At 42.6% G+C, this 20,859-nt stretch overlaps 1 protein-coding gene across 1 annotated transcript; it reads left to right on the plus strand.

Moving 5' to 3' along the window:
• Positions 1-213: 213 nt before the first annotated feature.
• Positions 214-17,961, plus strand: klf13 (Kruppel like factor 13). The gene is made up of 2 exons (XM_003440433.5): positions 214-722; positions 11,726-17,961. The coding sequence occupies exons 1-2, from the start codon at positions 245-247 to the stop codon at positions 12,019-12,021; spliced, it is 774 nt and encodes a 257-aa protein (XP_003440481.1). The 5' UTR covers positions 214-244; the 3' UTR covers positions 12,022-17,961.
• Positions 17,962-20,859: the final 2,898 nt, after the last annotated feature.

Genomic DNA, 20,859 nt, shown 5'->3' on the forward strand with positions numbered 1-20,859 from the left:
CTGTTGTTTTCTCTCTCGCTCGCTCGCTCTCTCTAAGGGGAGGTTGTCTGCATTTCTGTCCTAGGCGTTTCTTGCACAGGATGTTGATGATATTGGAAAGCCGGGTAAGATCATAAAGTCAGTTCTCTCTGATGAGAACGACCTCCTCCTCTCCACCACCACCACCACCACTACACAAAGGGAACCACGGAACAAGTACTTTTTCTTTCCCTCTCACGGCATCATTTTTATTTGATTTTTGTGAATGTCATTAAGAAGCAGAGGGGGCTCTTTCAAAGACAAAATGGATCACTTTGCAGCAGAGTGCCTTGTTTCAATGTCCAGTCGTGCAATTGTTCATGCTCCTAAAGGGAATAGGGAGATTAAACCAGAAATCCCATCCTCCTCCAAGAACGGGGAGGAAATTAAGGAGCCTTTGGTGAAGGATAACTCCTCTCTTTTTGTGGTGGCGCGGATTCTGGCGGATTTTAACCAGCAGACTCCCAACAGTGTTGCCGAGCAGGCAAAAATAAAGGATGAGAGCATGCCGAACCTTAGAGATGATGGAAAATCTGCCACACCTTCCACCATCTCCGATCCTTCGCTCAAACAAAGAGGCAAAAAACCGAGAGGTCGAACTGAGCAAGAGCCGCCTCAGAAAAAGCACAAATGCCACTATTCAGGTTGTGAAAAAGTTTATGGCAAATCATCCCACCTCAAAGCCCACCTAAGGACACACACAGGTCAGTTTCATTGGGTGCATTGGATGTTTGTTGCTGTGAACGTGTGTTTCCCTTACGTATCTGAGAACGGATGGGATGATTTTAAACACTGAGATACCAAAAGTGTGGATTCTCGTACATTCATAGCGCTATGTGTACAGAGGAGGTGATTGCTGTGTTTCGAGTCAGTGACTCATAAATATTCACCCACGGATCCACCCTGAATGGATACTATGAGCACATTCAGTTCAGCAGTGGCCTGTATAGTTTCATAATGCAGTCACTCCTTTAAGTTGTGTGAACTTTATGTCCTTTTAATTTCGGTTGCGGGGGTTAGAAAACAGTGCCACTCCCACTCAAGTCTCAGAGCTTTGTGACGGCTTTCCTTTAACCCCCCACCTCACTCACGCACACACATACTCACAAACAAACCCCACCGCATGGAACACTGTGTTCAAACTGCAGCGCAAATGCAGAACAAAATTACACAGATCAGATTTCGGGCGTTCTTCTGTTCGCTTTAATTAAAATAAACTTTGGGTTGTGCCACGGCAACACGAGAGGCGAAATCCTACAAAATACAGCCTAATGTCCCCATTAGAGAATAAGCCAAGTGTGCAATAAGTAAATGTGGGCATGCTGAAAGTTTGCAGTCCAGCAAGTGCGCCGTCACACCGCTGAGAGAAACGCTTGCAAATGCGCTCCGGATCGGCAGTTTGCTACCTGTGACCTTCCCAAAGGATACCTCCACATCTGCGCTTTGCATTCCGCAGAATAGGCTACTGAGATAGTAAAGGATGTAGATGGACTCAAATTGGGGGGTTGATAAGAGCTGTGCAGTCGCTTGTCTGCCCAAAGCCCTTTGTTGTGATGTGCCACACCCCCGCTAGACAGACTGCCAGCTGATCTGGCCAGCAACAGACTCAGCTAGTTGAGCCTCGACTGAGGAGCCTTTGCTTTTCCCCTCCTGCTCCGTATACTGCAGTTCATCATCTTCTACACACACGTCGAGCTGACAGACCAGAAACAAAACAAAACCTTTATCACAGGAATCGCATACACATTAATTGTGTGAACTTGACTCATCTCAATAATCGTTATGAATAGAGGAAGAAATTAAACCAGAAAATTGAAACTATGTGGAATACATTCCCCCCCCCTTCTCACTACATTTACAGGGTGTGGGAAGAACTGTACATCTGAAAATCAGGCTAAAATAGGCACAGGTTGTGAAGATTTATAAAATCATTTGCTGTTGTCATGTTGCAAACAAGTTTTCTAAAATTGTTACTGAAAATAATAGTTTTTATTTATCAGCTGCAGGTGGTGGCAACTGTTGTAGTAGCAGTATGCAATCAGTGTTTGCCAAGGGAAGTTAAGAGAGTGAAACATGGATTTGGTGCATGCATATGCATAAAAGAGGGCTCTAGCTTTTTCTTCAGTTGCATCCTAAAGGAAATGAAAGGTCTCTCTACTGATGCAGTTCTATTGCTGTCACTCAGCCCTGTCCTTGTCCTTTTGCCTATTAGCCATTTCCTTTCTTTTGGGATTCACTCCCCTATGGCTTTGTGTTTGGTTTGCAGTCTATAATTTCTTATAATTGGGATGGTTTCTGCTTATTTTGCTGGATAGTTAGAGAGCATGAGTCATCTCAGTTAAGCTGCCTTTTTTCTCAGCCAAAGTTGCAGCAGCTCTCTCAAAGAGCCAGCCTTTAGCACTCAGCGGTGCTTCTCCTGAGCCCAAACCATGTGAGTTTAGTGCAGTTTCATTGCTCCGTATTAACCCTGCCCTTGTCTCTGTGCCTATTAAGCGTTTCCTTTTTTGCCTGCCTTTCTGTTTGGATACACTCTGGCGTCTGGCTTCACGATTGGTTTGTGTCCCATAAATTGTGAAAATAATGACTGTTTCTGCCTGTCTGATTGGATAGGCCCAGAATGTGGGTCATTTGAGTTCAGCCGGGATGCCTCAGCCAATCTTGCAGTGCTTTCATAGAGCCAAAATCTGGCAGCGTGCTTCCCTTCAGCCCCTACTAGCAGAGTCAAGAGAGAATGGATCCCAGCCCAGTCAGTTCCTGCCAAACACCACTATCTAATTGAGGAGGAAAACACTGTAATAGACACCAAACAAAGAACCGGGGACAAGGCGTCCTTACTTGACTCCTGTAACGCCCAAAGCCTCATCATCCCAGCTTTTGCATATCTTATAAGTTTTGTTCGTTAGCATCTTAAGAGAAGATGAAACCTGCAGGTTGTTTTTGTAAAGCAGTGTCTTCAGCACAATTCCATAAATAGGTCAAAACAAATCTTCCCCTTGAGTCACAATCATTTTTTATCATATATTTACATGTTTTATGTGTTATTTTATGAATGTCATTTACATTCGCTTACTTATCCAGTTTATAGTAAATTTAATTAGAGTTTAGTGTACTGTAAATGTAATGTCTTTATGTGTCTTAAACAAGCTACATTAGCTATGGAGCCTGTTTTTCCTCCAACCTGTAAGTTTTTAGGGCTCTTTAGATGAGCCTTTTGCGTCCACTCCAGTTACACTCATAAACAGTATACTGAGCATCCCTGAAATAACTGTGATTGGTTTCATTAATGAAAACTGTCCACAACAAGGCCCGTGTTACTCAGTGTGATGTTTGGTTTTTCGTTTACTGTCTTTGTGTAATTGTTTGTCAGTTGATTATGTGGTTACTGCTGGCAGCAGAAAAATTTGCCACTCAGGGAGAGCAAAGATGTTCTTGATCCCTTCAGCGGAGATTATGAAGGGTTCATTGCAGGTTTCTTTTGAGACGCACTGTCTAATGCAGCAGACATCGAGGTACACACTGAATTTAAATTGCTCATTATGCTGCATTGAGTTGTATGGTGAGGAATGCATAGGAGTTTAAGGGTCAAAGGTCACCAGACAGCTTTTTGTCTGAACTCCTGGTGCAGGAGGTGGGCCTTTTCTGTGACACATACATTAGCCCTGCAATATGGAAAATGAAGTCATGTAACACCGATGTACATATAAACTATTTCCGGTGTAACATTTGAATTCATTCAAATTATTTCTTGCGTTCCTTTTCCTCTTATTTTCATGTTCTTTCTGGCTTTTTAGCACCTTTTTTAAGAGTGATGCTCTATTTTCTAAATAGTGTGTCTAATAGTGTGTCTTGCTTCCATAGAGAGTACATGATGTTCTTTCTGAAGCCTTATTACTCTGTTCTGGTCATGTCACCCAGACTGCCATCGTCAAAGGAGAGATGGGCCTTGACTATTCTTCTGCAATAACAGCTCAGACTTTCTGTGCCCTCCACAGCTAGGTCGTACAAAAGGCCATCTTGTCAGTGTAGAAGACCTATTCAGAATCTATCGGAATCACAGGGAGGAACAGCGTCAATATTCCTCAAAGACAAAGAGTCTAATGCCATATTTTACACTTGGGTTGATGTTTTGTCTGAACCTCTTTTGTGCTCTGCTGGAGTATCTCTAATACTGCGAGATGGCTGCAAAGCGTGCCCTAAAAATTAGTGGGAGCACCTGGTAGACCCAGTTATTCATGCATGCTGTCTATTTTCAGTCAAATAACTGTGGTTAATTACGCTTTTTAAATGTAAAATTATCCCAAGTTCCGCATGGAAAAAGCAACAGGACTCTCTGATTATATATACAACTTCACTGCCAGTGGTTTTATATTTGGCTGCACTTTTGCACAGAGTGCACAATGTTCCTGTGTGGCTGGTGGCATTGATGAGGTAGCAGGGCGGAGATGGGGTTTTCCTGCTCTTGCTTGGGCCTTAACCTTGGCACAGAAATCGGTAAAAGCTCTACTGGGGCAGGTCTGTCTGTCTACCTGCCACACGGCAGGATTTCCACCATTGCTCCCATTTGAGCTCTAATTCTGACATGTAATAAGAAGCTCATGCTTCAGTCTTGTGACAAGTTTCCATTTGTCTCCATCCAAATTTTGTACGAGGGATGTGGTGTAACAAGCTACTTCAGGTTCAAATTGAAGCTATGGGATGGATTGCCTTGATGTTATGATTCCCTTATGGTAAAGCCTAAAAAAGCTGCGGCTTTTCCTGTCCTGTTAGCAGCAGGTTTAAATCTTTGTTTTTGAATTTACTATCACAACTTAACTGTTTGCTATTAGATTCGATTTGGGAGATTTGTACATTTTAGCTACTCTTTGTTTCAACTTTGAGGGTCCTCTTTTCATTTAGCACCATAAACAGGTTGAAAGTATCGTTTCCCCACTGTTTGGTCAGCTTTACTGCTTTATTTTTCATAGTAAGTAGCAAATGTTCAGTGCCAATATTCTAAACCATGACAATGTAGTACTGCTGTAACAGTGTGCACCTTGTTTTCTAATGATTAGCATGTTAGCACTGTCAGTTTGACAGGAATTTACGGATGTAAACATTCAAGTGTTTGTTTTTTCTGTTGTAAGATTTCAGAATGGCATCTCTCCTGCACAAATGTTGTTGCCTTATAAAGGTCACATGTAGGACGGTATGTGTCCAGTAGAAATAAGGTATCCTGTCCAGTAGGGTGTAAATAAAACCAAAGTGGAGCCACCATTTTCCCTGTTATTCTGCTGGTGCAGTGTTACTGCTCCATGGAAGACATTTCCAAGGCATGCGCTGGCGCACGTGCTGTCCATATGCTATCCTGTATATGCACATGTAAAGCTGATAGTAGGATACTTCCTCAGTGTTGACATATAAACCTGATTTCACTGTGATTAAGCACCCAAGCATGCATAGAGGACAATCATAATACTGAAAGGTCGCTGTCAGGCAGTACCCTGAGCTGTGCTGCTTTCAGTGGCCCACAGGGCTTGTGTATTCTTTAGTTAGCTCTGGAGTAGCTCTATAAAAGCTGCTCTGTGTGTTTCCCCCAGCAGCCCCTCCCGCCCTTTTCCAGCCTGAAAAGCAAAATAGGTGCTGAAGCCTGCTGTGTTGCGAGGCCGAGCCCGGCCACGTCTTGTGGTGTGGTGTTGATTACCAGCGGCAGGAAGAGAGGGATACAGACCTGTGGAACGCTGTGCATTCTTCATTTTTCTCCCACCTCCACCGCATCTCGCATGCGAGGGAGGGATCTTTAGTACAAAGACAGAATATACAGTGCGGCATGGTGGGGGCGGGGTCAGTTACCAGGATATTCACTGTCAATGCCCTCCATTGATGTAGGTCATTTATTCAGCTGCATCTGCATCTAATCTGATTAACGTCTGAAGGGCTGCGACCTCAGCGGCAGAACCTGCTCCTGTCAGCCTGGCACTTGCAGTGTTCTGTATGAGAGTTAGACTCTGACTGCGTCCGCTGCGCTATATTAATCGGAGCTTGAATAAGAGAGGAATGGCTGTGAGCTAATGTCAGAGGAAGTGTTTTGTTTCTGGCTGTGCTTCTCGCTACAGTACATAAGGTGTGTCCCCTTTCTCTGCATGATAAATCAGACTTGTGGCAGACCATATCATCATGGGGTGTGGTCCCTGGGTGCAAAATGAGGAGCATTTCATGGAGTCTTTTGAGAAGGATGCCCTCAGTCACTGTAAGACATGAAAATATTTCTGTCCCGCTCACCATAAGAGCATCAGGCATTATACTGGGACAGTTGGTATTATCTGTCTGTCCTCTTATCTCAGTGTGGTGGGGCCTCTCAGGATCTAGCAGGGTTGTAGCCCTTTGTTTGATGGTGGTTAAGGATGTTTGTCTCAAATGAGCTATAGTGTGAGGCTCTATCAGCAGAATGAGCTGGCACTGTACCGCGTCTATGCTCCCACCTGCTTCTGTGGACCAACTATAAACACCCTTTAATGGCGGCAGCTGTTTGCATGTCGTCAGTTTAACCGTTGTTGTTGTTGTTTTTTCTTTCTTTAAAGATAAGTAGGTTGCCTGCAACATATCAAGGCTGCAGGTTGTTTTAGCATGCACTCAAGGCTGAACGAGAGTGCCCATTCCAGCTAATTGAGGCAAATCTGATGAGCTGCTGAATGCAGGCAACCCCTCCCCGCTTTTCTCTTAAACAGTTAAGAGGATGAAGTAATGTATAGCAAAGTGCGTGCAGGAATCAGATGCTTGCACTCGACCCCTGCTACATGTCTCCGCGTGAACGTCTGTAGCCCGGCGCAGTGTGGACCGAGTGGAGTGAGTTACGGTTAGTTCTTGCAGCCTGTCTGATTGAAATGCATTACAGGAGTGCTTCTCCTGCTGGAAGAGAGTCTGCTGCTATTGTTCACAGCCTGACAGCTATAGGCCCCACAAGGATAGGCAGGCTATTCAACCGCGAGCAAGGTCCCTCTCAATGACGACAAAAGATGATAATACGTTAAATACTCTTGTTTTTGAGCTTCTCCTGACAAGTTTAAGCTGATTCTCGTCACAAGCACCTGACACACCCAGAGGTCCTTTGTTGCTCCTGGTGACTTATTCTCGTCTGCAGCAAACTCTGAATGGAGTCGTCTGAGAAAACATGTTTTGATTTTCTGGTAATTTGTCTGTTCTCTCACTCGGGTACGGCTGTTATTTTTCATAGACTAACATTCACAGAAACAGTTGGTTTGATCTCAAGTGTGTATCAGATCAAGAAGAGTCTTAGTGCAGACCACAGAAATTTGTAAGCCTTTGTTGTTATTTTTGCTAAAGCGTTGCCTGCATATACCGCTTCACGAACAAAAGAAAGGAGCTGCAGGAGCCTTAATGTATATTTCTTGTTCTGTGCACGCATGTTAGTGTTTATATCGCCCTGGCACATGATGGTGTGTGTGGCGAGAGAGGCTGGGCACACTTGGGTTAACCCTGTCTGCTCCAGTGGTTTATGCTGATGAGGGCCCCAGCAGTCATTTTAGTACTCCATCAAGGGCTGTCTGCTGGCAGCAAAGATGGCTTCTGGTTGTTTTCAGGTCATAGTCTGTTGTAAACATGGATCCAAATTATAGGATTGTGCTGAGCCCTACCATTGGAGTTAGTGGTGTCCCATTTCATGTTGCCAAGCTGGCTGTGCCACCAAAACCAGCCTTGAAGTGAGGTGGCTCCAACTGTAATGAGCCGTGATCTACAGCAAGGCTCCGTACTTTCTCTTTGTGAATTGTTTGCCTCTGTGTAGGTGTAAGGTGCACCTTGTTTTTCTTGTAAGCTCCCTGAGAAAGATATTTCCTGCTCTGGTTCTCGCTGTGCAGGCACAGTTAACTTCAAGGTGATCTCTGATGTATTTTTCCCCCTCCTCTCACCCTGCACAGGTATTTAATCTAGTTCTCTTATAGCAAGTTCAAATGAAGTTTGCACATGTATGCCGTGTGAGTTTGGACCATGCCTGAGGACACACCAGGAATGTTATCTGCTCTCGGTCGGCGACTGAGCTCAGTTTCTCCACTGCGGTGCGCGTCAAGAAGAGATTTGATCTTTTCTTTTGCAGGCAGCATCCCTTACACCGGGAAGTCAGATTTCATTTCTCTTAAACATTTCTCTAGAAACCGAGGAGCCCAACTTCTCAGATATGAATGAGAGGAAGATGGAGGGAGAGGAGCAGAGATGAGCTGTTTATTTACTGACCCAGTGGACTCGCAGAGAACAGTTATATAACAAGAGTACCTGTGACATAATCTCATTGCCTTGGAGGGGGGACACTTGTGCTTAGTAGAGGTACAGTTTGCGTGCATGATGTATGATGTAACTCATTTTATGGGTAACTGGGTCACTGTGTTCGTTAGGGAAAAGCTTCCCTCATTACCCACCCACCCCCCGCTCTGCTCGCCCTCTGCACATTCGGAGAAAGACAAACCACACCCTTGGCATGGCATGATGCCAGAGATGGGATAACCAATCGGTGGGTCCTGGCGTCACAGTCACTATGGTGCCGTGCTGTGACAACACTGGAAGTAGATAGAAAGAAAAGCTGGGTAAGCGGTGTAGCTTACCGCATTCTCCTTTCTACAGAAATGCTGAGTAATAGCTGCAGTCTATTGAAAAATTCTGGAAAGCGACATCCTCATACCACACAGGCTGATAGGCCCTATCATTATTTCCACTCATGATGAAAGCGTTTTGTTCCCTAAACCATCTCAATGTTAGCAGAATATGTTTACCAGCTTCATGGAAATCCCGATCCTGGTGTTACGAAACAACACTTAATTGGGACGTTGCATGCTTTTCCTCTATGGGAGTTGATATTTCAAGGCTGGCATTAAAGCAGCAGGTTTTTCTTTTATATTAATATTCATATTGTTGGCTTTAAAACTCAAAGCTGCTCAGCGAGAGGTGAAAATGGGCACCCTGTCTTTCTTTCTGCCCTTTCCAAGAAGTCACGGAGCTGCAAATAATTTGACCCATCTCAGCAAGTTGCTGCTGGATACCTGATGCTTCCACTACGCATTACTGTATCAGGGCAGATAGACTGGATATCTCAGTCTAGCTCTCTTGTGTCTGGTTAAATATTAATGTTGCCAGATCCGTTACACTGCTTATTTAGCTTTAAGCAGCCTGCAAAACCTAGCTGTGCTTTTAGGCCAATAACTAATTTTGCAGTGCCAGGTGGCAGCACTGCTCTCTTCTTTTGGTAATAAAGCATTGAATGAAATCACTCCATTATGAGCCGTGTCAACCAGATGAGCGTCTCACTACTTACTTTTTCTCCAGGAGCTCAAACAAACACAGTCGCGTCGTTCTTTATACATTGCAACGCTACATCACGCACGAAAGGATGTGTGTCTTTGTTAGCTTTGCTAAAAACTATAAATAGTTGCTATGACAAGGGGACAGGGCTGTGTTGTGGTGCGCGTATGCAAATGTATACATGTCAGTTACAGTGTTTAAATATACTGAGCTTTGTGTGAGCCTGCAGGAACTATAGTGGGCAGGGCTGACTGAGTTTGTCTGGAGCTGAGGTGAGGCGTCAGAGGCAGGAGCACAGACCGGACTGTCTAGACTTGCGCTGTCTGTCGGCGTGTTTTGTAACCATGCAGTGTATGGGGAGGTGGGGAGGTGGGGGGAAGGGACTGAGACTTGTGCACCGAGTTCTTGTTGTTGAGACTCTCTGGCATCAGGTAGCGTTTGAGTGTTTGATGCTTAACAGCACTCTTTCCATTGTGGCCCAGAGGGAAACCACAGAACAAAGAAATCATTTGGCAGCCGTGTTCTGATGTGCCACCTATAAACATCCACGCATCTCCTTCCATCTTTTCCCTTTCATACTTCAAATCCCTGCCATGGGCGTGCACATTATGATTGATTATTCTTATTCACTAGAAAGAGCCTAACCATTAGAAGAACACATCCTGCGGTTTCCTTTCGCTCTGTGAAGCCAAGCTGGTAAAATTAGACTGCTGGATTTCACTATTGTTGGGCAGGAGCTCAGTAAAATGGGGCTAAATGGAATATAGTATTGACCAGTAAATGCAGGATGCTGCATTTAGGTTCACTGCATACTGTTTCCATATTAGCATGGTAGGAAAATGCAGGATATATTGCAGTATACTGTACCATATGGCCTTGAGTATATTTCTGTCAGAGCCCACTTTTATTGGCTGTTGGAGGAGGGGGAGGGTTGTAATTTCCCATGTGCCGAGTCACAGATAGTTGCATGCTAGAAAATGGGCTGGGTAACCATTGTGAGCGTGATTAGCATCTGGAGCTTAGATAATTAAACTGTGTCCGCTCCTCCAGTACTCTGCAAATTTGTAGGTGATTTACAGCCAGGTCTTATCGCTCAAACCTCTTTTTTTTTTGTTTGTTGCATGTTTCTTAACGGTTTGAAGTTATCTCTGTGGCTTTTAATATATTATGGAATAACCTTATGACTGTTGTTCCAGGATGAGTCAGTACTAGCACTGTGGTGAGCTGTTTATTATGTGGCGAGCACCATTTGTGTCACCAGAGTGCCGAAATATGCACACTTCATCATCAGTTAGTTTCATTTGATTTGAGTGAGACTCACCAAAGCCTCAGGTACATGTGAAAAACCCCGTTGCAATAACATTAAACTGTATGTAAAAGGCTAACAACATAAGCATTGGAGCGGCTTCGGCATGTTTCGACTCATTTACTACAAATCACATATCCTGTAAAAGCCTGACCCACTGTTCGCCCATTAGTTTTTAAAAGTATTTTCATTTCGATTCTTTTGTGTCGACCTTTACGGCGACCGCTGGCTCCCGTTTATTTCACTACAGTGGTAAAATCAGCATGCGGAGACTTGAAATGTGCTCGAAATAGCAACTCCATCATAACGCAGTGATCCCATCAAGTTATGCTTTGGCCCCAGTTACAAAGTTTGTGTTGAATTTTAAAGACGCTGGAAACCACAAATGGGTTTGAAAACATGCAATCATGTAAAACAGCAACTAGGCTGCTGGCAGGGTGATGTGTATGGGCATAAAACCATGGACTCGGTCTAAAGGATGAATGCAACCACCTTGAAGTCACTCACTGGTTTCTGGTTTCTTGATTTATGGCCAAAACATTAGGTTTATGACCATCGCCATCTTGATTTTCCTGGAGCCATAAGTTCTTAGCAAGCTTGATCAGCATACTGCAGATATAGACTATATAGATGCAGCACGTAAAAAAATCCTGTCATTTCACTCACCTGAAATTCTTGGAAAAGCAAGCTGTATTATATCTCAGCTTATTCCTGCAAAAGGCACCAAAACTGCAATCAAGGTCAGCCAGTCCAGTTCATGTCTGAAATTAGCATAAATAAGACCTAGCAGGCTGCTGTGTGCTACTCCTGCCAGTATCAACACTACTGTCAAAGCAGCTACAGACCTAGCTTTAAGCCTTAATAAAATCCAAAAAGGTGCATTAAAATGATCATTTCAACTCTGAGGTTGGATATTTTTGCCATGAAAGTCTATGAGCATTGACTGTCTTGTGATTATTTGGTGGCTTTTAAATGTATCGTTGATTTCATTTTCTAAGCTCTAGTGGCTGGTGCTTACATGAAAACTGGAAAAATGATCAACTGAAATTGTCTTTAAAAAAAAAAAAGCACAAATGTGGATATGGTTCGTCTGACGCTCTGCCTCTGTTTTTGCAGGAGAACGGCCTTTCCCATGCACCTGGCCCGACTGCATTAAGAAGTTCGCCCGCTCTGATGAGCTGGCCCGCCACTACCGCACCCACACGGGGGAGAAGAAGTTCGGTTGCCCCCTTTGCGAAAAGCGCTTCATGCGCAGCGACCACCTGATGAAGCACGCCCGGCGACACTCAGATTTCCAGCCAGGAATGCTGAAAAGACCCCACGGCGGCAGCGCCACACGTCCCAGCTCCCTCAGCGACTACAGCCGCTCAGATGCCTCCAGCCCCACCCTCAGCCCAGCCAACTCGCCTTAAACTGAAACCCGGTCGCACTTTTCTGCCTCGAGACTGTGAGGCCCGTGTTTTCATCATAACACTTTTGTTGCACAGTTGTCAGCTACCCCCCTTCCCCACCCTCCCCTTTGCTATTTCTGCGCTTGCTGTGGTGTACCATAATGTACATAACTGCTTATTGTAGTGCAATTACTTGCGTGATCCTAAAAGAAGATAATGCCTTTCCCAGATGGCAATATCTGCATTCAGTCTGTGTGTTTTTTTTTTTGGCTTCTGATCACGGCTACTTGTTAAATGTACGGTCGCAGTCAGCTAAACAAGGTCTAGAAGAAGAAAAAAAAACAGACACCCTGACAGATCTTTGAAACATTTTTGTTTTGTTTGTTTGTTTATTTTTGCTTTGATTTTATTCAATTTATTTTTGATTTTTTGAAAGGGTTAGGAGAAGGGGTACACACACACACACACACACCTCAGGATTGAAGACAGTTGTGATTTCTGTAAGACCACAGTACTTAACAGTACTCACATTGACTGCACAATATACTCATCACTTTATTCTGAAATTCAACAGGGGTTGAATTTTACGCCCTGCTCAGGGATGGCCTTGTTAGCTTGAAAGAATGAACACGGTGAAGAGAAACATACAGTACATATATAGCAGCCTTACACTCAACACAATTTGCACTCTTTGTTTTCTTTTTTTCTTCTTTTTTTTTGGCTCTCATATTTGAAAAAACTAGCCCCACTGTCATGTGTAACGCATACACAAACATCCCTCGTGTTTGGGGAGGGGTTTCATATTTAATGTGATTGCTGTGTATTAATGGAACAATCAGAAAGGCCCCGCCACAGAAAACAAAACGCAAATCTGTTTCTTTTCTGCAATGTTAATATCTATTGACATTACACTGGGTTAAATATGTACTGCATGAAATGGTTGTGTGCAGTGTAAACTGTGTGAATCTGCACTGTAGAAGGATTGGGTTAAGAGTTTTCTTTGTATTTATGAAGTTAGAGAAACGTTCCAACCACAGAGACAGTCAAGTTTCAAAGCAGCTGTTCATGCTTGAAAAGGAAGAGAGAGAAAAAAAAAGAGAAAAAGCTGCCTCATCAGCCTACATTTCACTCAAAATGGACACAAAGGGACTTAAGTTGAAACAAGGTTTAGCCATCTCTCAAGCACATCGGAAAAAGTACCAAAGACAAGAATGAATGAAAGCTTTTTATTCAGTCCTGCAAGCCACCTTTCACTGAGGCCTCGAGCTGGTGGTTGGCAGTATCGCAGGTAGAGCCAGATGCCGGCTCACTTCCCTCCTCCTGGCTCTACCTTTTGTGGCTTCCCTGGAGGAAACAGCTGCACCCAAAAGAAACAATTCACAGCCTGCAGGAGGGGTGCTCGCATGCCATTCCCCAGGGAATCCTTACTCATCTGGCTCTACCTGTCCTGTCAAAACCCGGTAAAGCTCCGAGCCTGCTAAATTGCGTAAGGTTGCCCGACTTGTGGGTCAAATGCAGGCCACCGTGTTAGGCAGGCCTGAGCTGGGCTCTGCTGTGACATTGCAACATTGAGTACAGAAGGAAGAAAGCAGCTATCTGCAGTAAACAGGCAAGAGAGGGCAGGCCCTGATAAAAAAAAAAGAAAAAAGGAGAGGTTTATCATGAGCTGAACAGCACAAAAGAGGAGACACCCAGTCGCAGACAACCCCCATTTCCTTCTCTTTCCCCAACTCCCCTCCTCCCACCAACTGTAGAAACAGCCAGCAGAAAAATGGCTGTAATTAGTGGGCTGATCCAAACTATAGGATAAGACTAAAAAGTCTATGAACAACAGTTCTAGCAGTGTGGGTGGGATGTATCCAGCTCCATCCCAAGCACAGACAGAAACCCCTGCTGCTGAGGAGTCAGATTTCACAATTCCAAGGAGGACGTAACAGCTCCAAAATTCATAAATCGGAGGTCTCAAACAGCTGCTTTCAAACTTCTTTCTCACAACGAGGGGGGCTTTTTAAAAACTTGTTGTCAAAACATCTGAACCAAAACGAACATATCAGCAAAAGTCCAGTGCTCACCAGCCTCACGTCGTCCTGCCTGTGAAGCTCAGATGTCCCGTGAGAAAGCTGACTTGTGTTTCTAGACAGACATGCCTCAATAGGTCAGGCGAAAGGCACAGTAAACCTTCCACGGAAACAGGCACGGCTATCAAAACTGCTGCTGCTGCGCCGCCAGTCTGTGTTATGCCTACATTTTTCTTTAATGCTTCAGCACTACAATTGGAAATATGGTCAGCCTTTTAGCTCTGTCCCGTCAGACCCTTCCAGGCCGCTGTCATCGCGAATCGCATGCGCTAGCTTCATCGTCTTGCCCCGCAGTCCCGTGCTTGACACTATGTGCATGCTAACTTTGCCTTGAAAGCGTGGATCTTTCTTTCTTTTTTCTTTTTTTTTTTTTTTGCCTTTGAGGCAGTCTGGCAGGTGGAAGTCCATGAATGGCAGACCTTGTCCCCCTCGTTCCTCACAGCAGCCATCGCTCTTTAAAGTTGTGATGAATCAGCTCTGTCACATTCTCGAGAAAGAAAACAGCCATTATTTCGATCGAATGCAGTAGTTTTCTCTCGCGACGCCACGTGCAGCATAATTTCTCTGCCAGATGTTTCAATGGGTTTCCAGACTGCAAGATGACACTTTGAATGCCACTGATCAGCAGCTCTGAGTGACAGAAGAAGCGAGAGGATTTCACAGAAAAGAAGAAAAAAAGTGCTGATTTTCACAAACTAATTCTTGAAATTGCTGTTGAACGGCTTTTTTGTGTCCATTTTCCTTTATGTTTTAGGTTTGTCCTGGTTTGCAGAGTAAATTTCTCTTGCAAAAAGCAAATATTTTCTCAGTTGCTCACCCTCAAGTAGGTTTCAGTAATCAGCTCTTAATCCATAATCTGCACATTTTCCTCAGGGTTGACATCTGCCAAGCAGATATGACACAGTTTGTGGATTTTGTTGTAACATCAGTTACCACACAGATAAAGTCTGCCAGCCTCCTCTGGTGGTCCTGGGTGCTTAGTGTTCACTGCTGGTCAGTGTCCGACCACACTGGAAACACAGGAATGCCTCGGCACAGGCTCGGCTCCTGCCTATTATGTCGTCATAAACCTACAGTCCCGCTATCGAGCACTCTGGAGTGAAATGTCCCTTTAAACACCTTTGACCCCTTAGTGTCAGTGGACTGTGTAAGGCAAACAGAGCTCCTACCATCTGAATTAAAGCGACTGTGACAGTGTAATCATCCCAGTATATCAATCCATCCAGACAGCACCGGTGACATAAAGGCGTCCACAGGCAGTTTCTCAAAACTTTTTCTTCTCACTGTACCAAATGTACTTGAATAATTCAAAAGAAAAGGCCATTGAACACAGTTTTGTACATGTCCATTTTTTTACTGTACTTGTGTTTGTTGTCAAATAATTATTAACCTCTCTGTAGAAAGATGTATAGTCCGTGCTTTTCGGGTTTTTTCCTTTTCGTTTTCCGAGATTTTGCATTGTCTTCAGGTCATTTCAGCTTTTGAATTTGGCGGTTTTCGCAGAGCAGTTCAAAGCACCGTTGATGCGGAAATCTCAATTTTAGCTCCATTCATGGGGTTCATCCCTTTAATCAGGAACAACTAATACTTTGTTGATGTCAGGATGCAGGTTATCGCAGTTAGCCTGTCGTCCAAAAAAAGAAGAAGGAAGAAAGAAAATGAAAGTTTTAGGTTTGTTTGGGGTGATTATAAGTAAAGAAACTTAGTGACCTCTGTGTAAGTTGGTTTCAGATTTCGAGTGGCTATTTTTCTTTATTATTTTCAGAGCTTTCCATAAGAATAGAGACCACCGCATTGTGAGTTAGCAATGTAGTCTTTCTTTTTTTTTTTCGTGGTCTTTTGCTTTTTTTTTTTTGTCTCATGAAATATTTAAGGTTGTATATTTTTCAAAACTCATACCTCTTGAAATACTTTTGTTGTACTTTAATATCTTTTCAAAACATCCATCATGTAGCTTGCATTTTCTTGACGAGTAGCACAAATATTTGTTGGTTTCATTTGTTCCTACTTGAATGAAAAAGTAAAGACGGAGAGACTTTTTTTGTAAAAAAAAAAATAAAGAAAGAAACAAAAAAATAAATAAAGAAAACACTGGGCTACATTTTATATAATCATTCCATAACGCCAAGTCCTGCACATAGATCCTTGTAGATGCAAAAAATAAAAAATAAAAGTAATATTTCAAGGCACTTAAAAGCTAATTTTCTGTTACAAAAATCTTAAAACATCCCTTCTCAGTCTCATTTTCAACTTTTGCTCGTGTAATGGGGGTGATGTCATCTGTAAATTACTAGGAAACCTTATTTTAGCATTTCTTAATCCAACTTTATGATTGTTATCCCAGTAAGAATCGAGATTTCAACACCCGTGAGAGCAGAAGGACTTGCAGCCGCAACAAGATACTAACTGTTTACCAGTTAACATTTTCCTCTTGATTGTAACATATATAAAAAAGTGAATTAAGTGTTGCCTAGTGTGTGAACAACTAACAATTTTATTTAAGGAGTTCATATTAAAGACATCAGTATATCTCGCAGAACTCTTCGTCACTGATCTCGAGCATGACGCGATGCAATTGTGTGCCAAAACTATAACGATAACTTCATAAAGAGGATACAAATGTTAAGGGTAAAAAGGAAAAACAAACAAAAAAATAAAATAGCTACTATCAGACATTAAACAAACATGTACAGTTTTATAAAGTGTGACACGTCGTTATGTAATGTACAGGATTTAATAAAGCAACGCTGCGTATTTGATATGTAGGTGTTCTAAGTTAAATATTTCTTTTCCGCTTTATGTAAACATTTTGAGTGTTTAGCTTTGTTTTTGTTTGGTTCTTATTTAAATGTTTTCCCCTTTTCTTGCTGTTCAGTACTCAAGCAGTGTATAATGGCTTAATGCAGGTATTTTCTTTGACAAAATCAGTCTTAATGAAGACAGACGCCCCAACCATTCCAAAGGATTGACGCACTGCATTTACTATAAATGTGCTGCTTGCATCAACCCAATGCATTTTTTTTTTCTTCGGTTATGACTAGAAGTCTGTCTCAACTGTGAGGTTTTACACATTGTGAGTTGTGCACAAGGTACGTTTCCTGTTGTCCCAAATCTAACCCCTTCTTTCTTCTTTTTGGGCTCTTTGTGCTCGGAAATGTTTAAAAGTTAAGGATGAATAAAGTCCGTCTTAGGCTTTTTTTTCTTTTCTTTTCAAGAAGCAGCCATAAAAGTATAAAGTGGTTCTTGATTGTTGTTACCAAAGGCTTTGAAGGAAAAGATGAATGTTGCAGTAATTGTGAATCCAACACCATTTGTACTTCTGGGTTCAGTTTTACGTGCTGTAATTGTCGATCAGTGGATGTTGTGCTCGATATGGACCTCCTTTCGCTCAAGTAAGCGACTTTATTTTGTTTTTGTTTTTTTTACAGCGTAAAATAACTTGATGAATCAAATCCAATTTATTCATAAAAGTAAAAGATAATTCAGAATTTGTGAGTGACAAAAAAGAGTGGTATGTTATGAAAAATTGCAGACCATATTTGTTGGTGGTCTAAGCTAAGCTGATATTTTTGCCCTTAAAAGATTAATCTGTTCTAGGTTATACAGCTCACAGTGCTGTCAGTGACCTCACCTTGAATACAAAGAGGGAGCCTCTCACCAGCCTTTTGGTTCTGTTTCCTGTACCTGTTTGTCCTCAGTGTACCTCCTCAGTGTAACGTTGCTCTCTTGATACCTCTGTGTGTCCCTCTCTGCCCCTCACCATCAGTTGCCTGTTGTAGTGACTCCATGGTGCTGCTTCCCCTCTAAGCACCAGTATAATCTATATTGTAAATAACTCTCGACTCAGCTATGGCCAGTACATTCTTCAATGACCTCATTCTAACCTTCAGGTGTCACTTTTTTTTCTCTCACAGCAAACCAAAATCACTACATTCGAGTATTACAGTTGTACATTTACTTGGATTCTACACACATCTAATGTGCTGGTCTTAGCTGCTCTGCTGTACCTTTTTATGGCATTATTTTTTACATGTTAGACAATATATTGTGACCATGTCCTATGCAAATATGAAAATTAACAGATTGTTGAATAATGTATGTTGTCATAACTTGTATGCATGAAATAGTGAAGTTTACATTTGGAAATAAATTCATAAAATAAGCAGCCATAATTTGTTTCGGCATACTTTCAGTGTGTGACTTTTTGTCATGGTGACCACAATAATAGGATATTAAAACAAGCGATTGTGTAACATTTTTACTAGTAGAGATATTAATTAAAGGAATAGCTTAAAATTTCAGGAAATAGTCTACTGTTAGTGCCCCAAAAGATGACAGCACTGTCAGGTCTCTATGAAGCTATTCCCTGCAAACAGTTAGCTTAGCATAAAGGCAAGAAACACTGATCTATTTTAAAAAGATGGACGTAGCCACCTTATGGTGGTAGCTTTTTAGCCACCAGTGTCTTGGATGTTTTGGAGAAAGAAGTAACCATATTTAGACACGAGGGTGGAATGCTAAGTAGTAACATGTTGCTGGTAAAACGAAATGACAGCTAGTAGCTAGTAGCTACTAGCGTGATTGGATCAATTCTTTGTTTTTCTTAGTTCAGTATGCAGTCCATCTTTTTTTTTTGGAAATGAAAAAATCTAAATATAAAATTTAAAAATATAAAAAATGCTGGACCGTTATTTATTAGGTATCGGATTGATACCAAAATTTGCAGTATTGCACAGCACTCCAGTGGGCTGCGTCACAAACAGTTAGCCTGTGGGTGACTACTGCTTGGGCTGTTGTTAGTTGTGGTTAGCCACAGAAAAGAGCAAAGTTGTTAAATGAAAAGAGCTGAAATGTGTTTTTCATGCCAGATTTTTAAAATCTCTTTGAGCTTTTCTTCGTGCGTCTTCAATTTCTTTCAACCAACCAGCGTTCGTCCTACGCATAGCGTCATCCAGCTCGTTCAACAGGCTGTTGGTACCTTGGAGGACTGCACACAAGCGCATTTGTGTTGGTTGCATACCACTTTGCGTAGACTCTGCGTAGGCAAATACCTGCCCAAATGCAGTCCCATAAAACAAACATTAGACAGCAGGGAAAGGCTTTAAATCTCCTCAGAACCCTGAATTGGATAGGTGGAAGAAATGGATGGAACATAGTTAGGGCAAATAACTACAGAAAAACCCTTTTTTATCAGTCAGGTAATTACATTAACACCACAGACACAATCAAAAGGTCTGGTTTAGTGGCTTCAAATGAGCTCAGGTGACATGTAGCTAGAGGCTACATGTCACCTGCTAGTCAAAGCACCCTCTAAAAATGTACACCTTAGCCCAGTTTATACAGGTGAATTATATAAACATTCAACTCTCACTATAGTGATGAAAAGGTAAATTAGCTACTGTACAAACGAGAAGAGTTGTTTTTAACCAGGTTGTAATAATAAAGTTTTCTACTGGAAAGATGAGTCTTCTTACTCGGTGATTGTATTGGTTTTGGTGCCAGACTCAAGTGGCCATTTCAGAAAGTGCAGTTTTTGGCACCTCTGTATTTTCTTTGTTTTTCACACCTGCAGGCTGACAGACCTGCAGGCCTACACAATGCTATACTAGGAAGTCTAGCATTGTGTAAAGGTAATTTGATGCACCCCTCCAGCTAATTTATATCCTTGTCATTCCTAGTCTAGGTATAGATAGATCAGGGAACTAGATAAGCAACTATTATCCAAGATTAGCCACAAGCTGAAGTGATCGCTTCACTGCTTATAAGTTGAACTCAATTTTATTTACTGAAGGGAGAATGTCTTTTTCTTTTTCAGAAAAATATTCCTCATTTTCATATTGGCAAAATTCCTTATTTAAAATTGTAAAGTACTGCTAACGGCACAGAACTGCAGAAAGCATTTTTTCTCACCAGCCTGTCATGCGCTTCAGTATTATTCTTATAACAGGAAGTACACCTTGTTCCCTCATTTCACCCATGCAAATATTTACTGTAACTGCTGGGGTATCAGCAGTGGGTGGGGCATCGAAAGCTGGGGACTCCTTCCTTCCTTATTGTGTTTCAGACCAAATAGACTGTGAACCATGTGAAGTTTCCTGCACACACGCATTCACACAGTGCGCTTACAAGAAAGGACGATCTTCCTTGTGTAGATTAAACACCACATGACACAGAGAAAGCAGACTGCCTCCAACCTTCTGCATTTTACTGTTCTGCAAAAACCCTGCCAATATCTCTTTATCCCACTCTTAAGCTAAGTTTGCCAAACAACATCAGCAGAGATCACAGGCGTGGCCTTTCCTGCTCATACTGAATCATGCGGTGCTGAGTGAGACAGGAAGGAAGAGGAAGAACGCAGACATTAAAATTCTTGATGAGGAGCATGGTGTTCTCCCTGCTCATGCTGTACACCTCCCGTCTCCGAGCAGGTTGGAGCTACCAGCACACCACGCTACGGCAGCAGACAAGCTGCCACCCCTGGCACCACCGCACAGTGATGGGCCATCACAGCCGGCATGTTCCCAGAGCTGCTTTTTTTTTCAAAGCCTGTTTGTCTGGCAACATGAAGGACTTCTGCATAGTTCAACATCATGTGTTTATATTAAACTTTCTCTTTTTTTCTTCTTTGGATTGTTTTAAGCATTGAATAAAGGCAGCGAACTACTGTCAAGGAAAACTGAGCTCCTACACAAATCCTGCATCTTTCCACATGGATGCAAAAGTCCTGCTAATGCAAGAGTTGAAGACGCAATGGAAACTAGTAACTGAGTTAATTCACACA

The sequence above is a fragment of the Oreochromis niloticus genome, linkage group LG7 (genome assembly GCF_001858045.2).
Source record: "Oreochromis niloticus isolate F11D_XX linkage group LG7, O_niloticus_UMD_NMBU, whole genome shotgun sequence".
In the NCBI taxonomy this organism is placed as follows: Eukaryota; Metazoa; Chordata; class Actinopteri; order Cichliformes; family Cichlidae; genus Oreochromis; species Oreochromis niloticus.